The sequence below is a fragment of the Punica granatum genome, chromosome 1 (genome assembly GCF_007655135.1).
Source record: "Punica granatum isolate Tunisia-2019 chromosome 1, ASM765513v2, whole genome shotgun sequence".
Lineage (NCBI taxonomy): Eukaryota > Viridiplantae > Streptophyta > Magnoliopsida > Myrtales > Lythraceae > Punica > Punica granatum.
The window spans coordinates 9,536,450-9,541,280 of NC_045127.1; the positions used below are offsets into that span (position 1 = coordinate 9,536,450).

Here is a 4,831-nt window from a genome sequence, read left to right on the forward strand (position 1 = left end):
TTCACTTTGCTGAGTGGATTTGAGATGGCTAAAATGACGGGATTGCCCCTGTCAGGCGCTTGTGCGAAATCCTGTCCACGTATGGGGAATCCCAGGCGCTCAGTGCACAATACGGACCCAATGGGAAAAAAAAAAAAAAAAAAAAAGGGAAGTGGGGGTGGGGACAATATGAAATTGGGGGAGGGAGATGTACACGTGGGCGTGGCTGAGTGGGGCCATCCTCCGACTTAGTGCGTGACAGTGGATATTGGATTTTATGGGTTGTCTTTGATTTTGGAGTTGGATTGGATTCAATTCAACTTAATTTTATGTAATGATTAAAAGTCTTAATAAATATATGAATAAATGAGAGTATATATATATATATATATATATATATAAACGAAAATAAATGAAAAAGTTATTATTAAAAAATTAATTATAAAAATAATTGAGAAAAAAATATTAATGAAATATTATTATTATTATTATTATTATTAAATAAAAAAGATAAAGTAATAGTGATTGTAGCGTTAAACTAGGAAAAAATAATAGTAAAGTTTTTTGTTTTAAAACAAAACAAAACCTTATTTTTCCAGACTTTGTTTGACTTTACTTAAGCTCCCAATTATGCGTAATCGCGACCATTTTTTTTTCTAAATCATTAATCACCAGATGAGTTGAATTGAAAAGGAGAAAAACAAAAGGAGTCTTAGCATAGTGATGTAAGATACCGACTCGAAACTAAAAAATTCTAATTTTATTATCATCAGTGAGACTTATATGCCTATTTATTTTCTATTATTTATCATCATTATACTAGAGATTGTGTCTCTATTATAAATGAGAAAAAAAAAACATTTTGCTCATTTCTTGGATTGACATGGTAAATTATCGAATGTGTGTGGTATTCTTCATCTACCCTTTCTACCAAAATTCAAATCTCTTTGGCACAAGACGCATAATTATCTCTGTGAATTTTTAAATTGAGGTCGTGTTTGGTATGTAATAATCCATGTCATTACAGAGAATGTGATTTTATATTTTTTGGACCCACCAAATTATCATATTTGGCTTGTACAAATTACTGTAACTTGGATGCGTAAATAATTCACTTTTCCACTCAGCTGGTAGTATACTTTCCCGGGGTGACTGTCTAGATTATCAATAATGTGTAACATTACCGATTTATACCAAACATGGCAATGAACATTGCCATTAACTTAAAAAATTGGAGTCTATCTTAGTGGGATTTTAAATTGGGTAAATTACCTAGAAAAGCACGATCCCTGCATTTTTTCCTAAATATAGTACGACCTTTAGAAGATAGTACAGAAATACACAACGTTCACATTTTTTTCCTAAATATAACATGACATTTTGAGAGTAGCACAGACACGATCTTTGCCTTTTTTTCCTAAATATAATGCGATCTTTAAAAAATAGCATAGAAAGGCACGACGTGCAGGTTTAACTACGATTTTGGCACGGCATCAATTATTCGTTAAATGTAACGATAACAGCTAACGGCGCTTTATGGCACAACATGATTGGATGAGTGTGTCTAATATATTTTTATTTAATTAAAAATTTTAAAAATATTACTTTTTGAAAAAAAAAGAAAGAAGCAAATTTTAGATTGCAGGGGACGTAATCGGGGCCCGTCGAAATGAAAAAGCCCCAATTTCGGGGCTCTTTCAATTCCAGCTATGAGTTCTCCAATTATGACTACTACCCACATAATTGGGGTCTTGCTATGACTGGCCACCCCAATTGAGAGATGGTAGCCATCGACGTAGCCACCATCGTCGGCCCCCACCCCCGTTCTTTTTATTAAGTTGAATCTTTTTTTTAATCAAATAAAAAGCTATGCGATCTACTTGTCCAATCATATTGTACCACGTAGCATCGTTACCTTCACATTAGCTGTTATCGTGACAATCTGACGGAATAATTGATGTCGTGATATATGTGCAATTAAATCTGAAAGCCATGACTTTCTGTGTTATTTTTTAAAGGTCGTGCTATATTTAAAAAAAAAAATGCAAAGGTCGTGTATTTCTATGCTACTCTCCAAATGTCGTGCTATATTTAGAAAAAAGAATTATAAAGGTCGTGTCTTTCTATTCTATTTTCCAAACGTCGTACTATATTTGAAAAAAAAGTGCAAAGGGTGTGCTTGTCTAGATAATTAATCCATTTAAATTACCATTAATCTCAAATGGTAAGGCACGAAACACCATTTGAGTATGAATTACCTATTCTCTTCCCCTGTCTAGAAAGGTTTAATAGTATTATTAGACGATATGTTAATAGAAGCCATTGCGATGTTATAGGGAAATGTTGAGAAAATTAATCTCTCTCTACAAATTCTTTATAGATTCTCAAGGATTTAGCTAGTGTAATCCTATGAGCCAATCCTAACGAATACAAAGAAATTGAATGTTATTAATATGACAAAACCACATATTGGGCTTCATTCATAACCCCCTTCTCCTGTCTGTCATAAGGATTACAATGGAACATACACTAAAGCACATTAAATTTAATTAATTGATTAGTTCGGTGTTTCTCGTCAATCGTAGAAGTGGATCAGGAGATGAGTTCGGCCCAACTGATGGAATTTTCGGCCCATTAATCAGCCCGTAGAAAGCCCATCCCTCACATTGGCAAATACAAGAACGTTTCCTCCGCGGATAACATTCTCTATCCGTATCGAGAGGACATCAGGGACACCCACCCCATCCTCAAAAGAAAATGTCCGTCTCCGCTATATTTGGCAGCCGGGTGGTCGTCGCTCCGCCCTCCTCCGCCGCAGCGCGCACCGGGGGCGCCGTCCAATCGGCACCCACACCAGCAGGCGGAGCTCTGGTGATAGAGTGCTCGTCGAGGCCGAACAAGAAGGCGACGGCGCACCACATGAAGACGCGACCGAAGAAGACGCAGCCGTGGGACATCAGGCGGAAACCCACCGTGTACCCACCGCTCCCAGCTCTCCCTCCCGAATGGACGCTCGCTTCCAGCGGCGAAGAACCTGCCGGGGAGGCCCCTCCTCCTCCTCCTCCTCCTCCTCCTCCGAGCACGCTGCAGGAGGCGCCGCCGGCGAGTTAGTGCGGGTTGCGTCTTCATGCCTTTTGTTAGGAACTGAGACAGCGGTCGGGATGTTTGGTTGTTACTTGTTTTGTAGTTAAAAAGCTTGGAAATTCCGTTTGTGATGATGTTTCTGCTACATATAATGATGAGGAATTTGATTTACTATGTGCATTCCGTTTGTAATGATGTTTCAGAAATTGATATTCAACGAGAACCCCACATCACCACTTGATCTCTTTGATGTAAATCTGCTACTGTCATAGGCCACAGTAATGAGAAGAAGTTGCTTCTCGATTTTACTGGACACTCTGCCAACACGGAGCTGACTATTAGACCCCACTCTTTTTACAACAGAGTCGTCCGGTACTTTTTTCAGGTGTAAGTTCCAGGCAAAGATTCTTTAGCAGGCACCATAGCCGTTGGAGCCACCAGTCAGTAATTACAGAAGCTCCAGCTCCATCTCGAGCTCGAGCTCGAGCTTTTCTGGGAACCCACCCTTGCAGGGTTGCGTTCTTTTCCTTCTTTCCCCTTTCTATTTATTGTCACCGTCGTCATTCGATGCCAGAGTCCCCTTCCAACTGCGGGATGGAGATCATCACTTTGAAAATGGCTGGCTTTCCTTCTGCGCGAGGGAAACCGCATGGACTGGGGGCGGAACGGCGTATCAGATGCGGGAGTCGGTTTGAATGTACACAGAGTTGTTCGAAGGGCTTCAGTATTCACTGTCTTTCCTCTATTTGCTCTGCACCAGGCTCAGCAGGAAGTCCGTAAATATATGCTCGTAGCCCGGCATTTTACTAATACCCTGAGAATTCATCACACCAACCGTAAGTCCATGCATTTTTGTGTTTCAAGCTATTGATCTTTTAAGAATTACATATGTAAGTGAACTAGTTGTCAATTTTTCATTGCCACAATATCATACGAGATGAGGATTTGTTTTCACTTGCCGGGGAAGTAGTTGATGTCTATGACATAAAACCAATCTCTCGTTCCATGGTCACGGACGATTTCCAAGTTCAACAGCCCATGACCCCGAAGCACACACATATACAAAGAGAATGGTGAAGAAACAACGCATCAGCCATTGTCAGATTCGACTACAGCAGAGGATCAGAAATGAAATTACCATATGATTGGCGAAGATGATCATTACAAGATACGCGATACATTCCCAGATTTACGGGATATATCTCCTCAATCGAGCGCCATATCTTTGAGATATTTGCCTTGTATTTAGGATGTAAATAAAGTTTGTTAGATGGCAGATTATTTCGCTTGTAATTTTTAGAATTCTTGCCATATATTTCTGGCACACACACTGTATATGTACATTGCTTGCAGAGGAATGAATTATCGTTCTCCAATCAATCAAATCTCAAGTTTGTTCATGGTATCATAGCGAGACCAGCTGAGACCGTTCAAATTCTTGTGACGTCTGTCATCCTTTTTTCTCATCAACCCGTGGCTGCCTCGACTGCTTCTTCCTCTACCTATGCAATCAGTTCCTTGGATAGACTAGGAAACTTGCTAATCTCATGCACCTTAAATGGCTAGAATTATCTCACCTCATCAAGGCTGATGAAGACAGCACACCGAGCCAAAAACAAGCTCGGCTTCATCGACGGGATTGTTCAGAAGCTGAAGCCGAGAGGGCCCAGCAATAGGTCATCTGCATGATTGCAGCATGGATTTCCAACACGCTTGACAAGGAGCTACAGCCACGCTAAGGCATTGTGGGACGACCTCAAAGAGATAC

General features: G+C 39.9%; 1 protein-coding gene across 1 annotated transcript; it reads left to right on the forward strand.

Moving 5' to 3' along the window:
* Positions 1–2,674: 2,674 nt before the first annotated feature.
* Positions 2,675–3,304, forward strand: LOC116196585 (50S ribosomal protein 6, chloroplastic). The gene has a single exon (XM_031526382.1). It carries the CDS (start codon positions 2,737–2,739, stop codon positions 3,088–3,090), a length of 354 nt encoding a protein of 117 aa, XP_031382242.1. The 5' UTR covers positions 2,675–2,736; the 3' UTR covers positions 3,091–3,304.
* Positions 3,305–4,831: the final 1,527 nt, after the last annotated feature.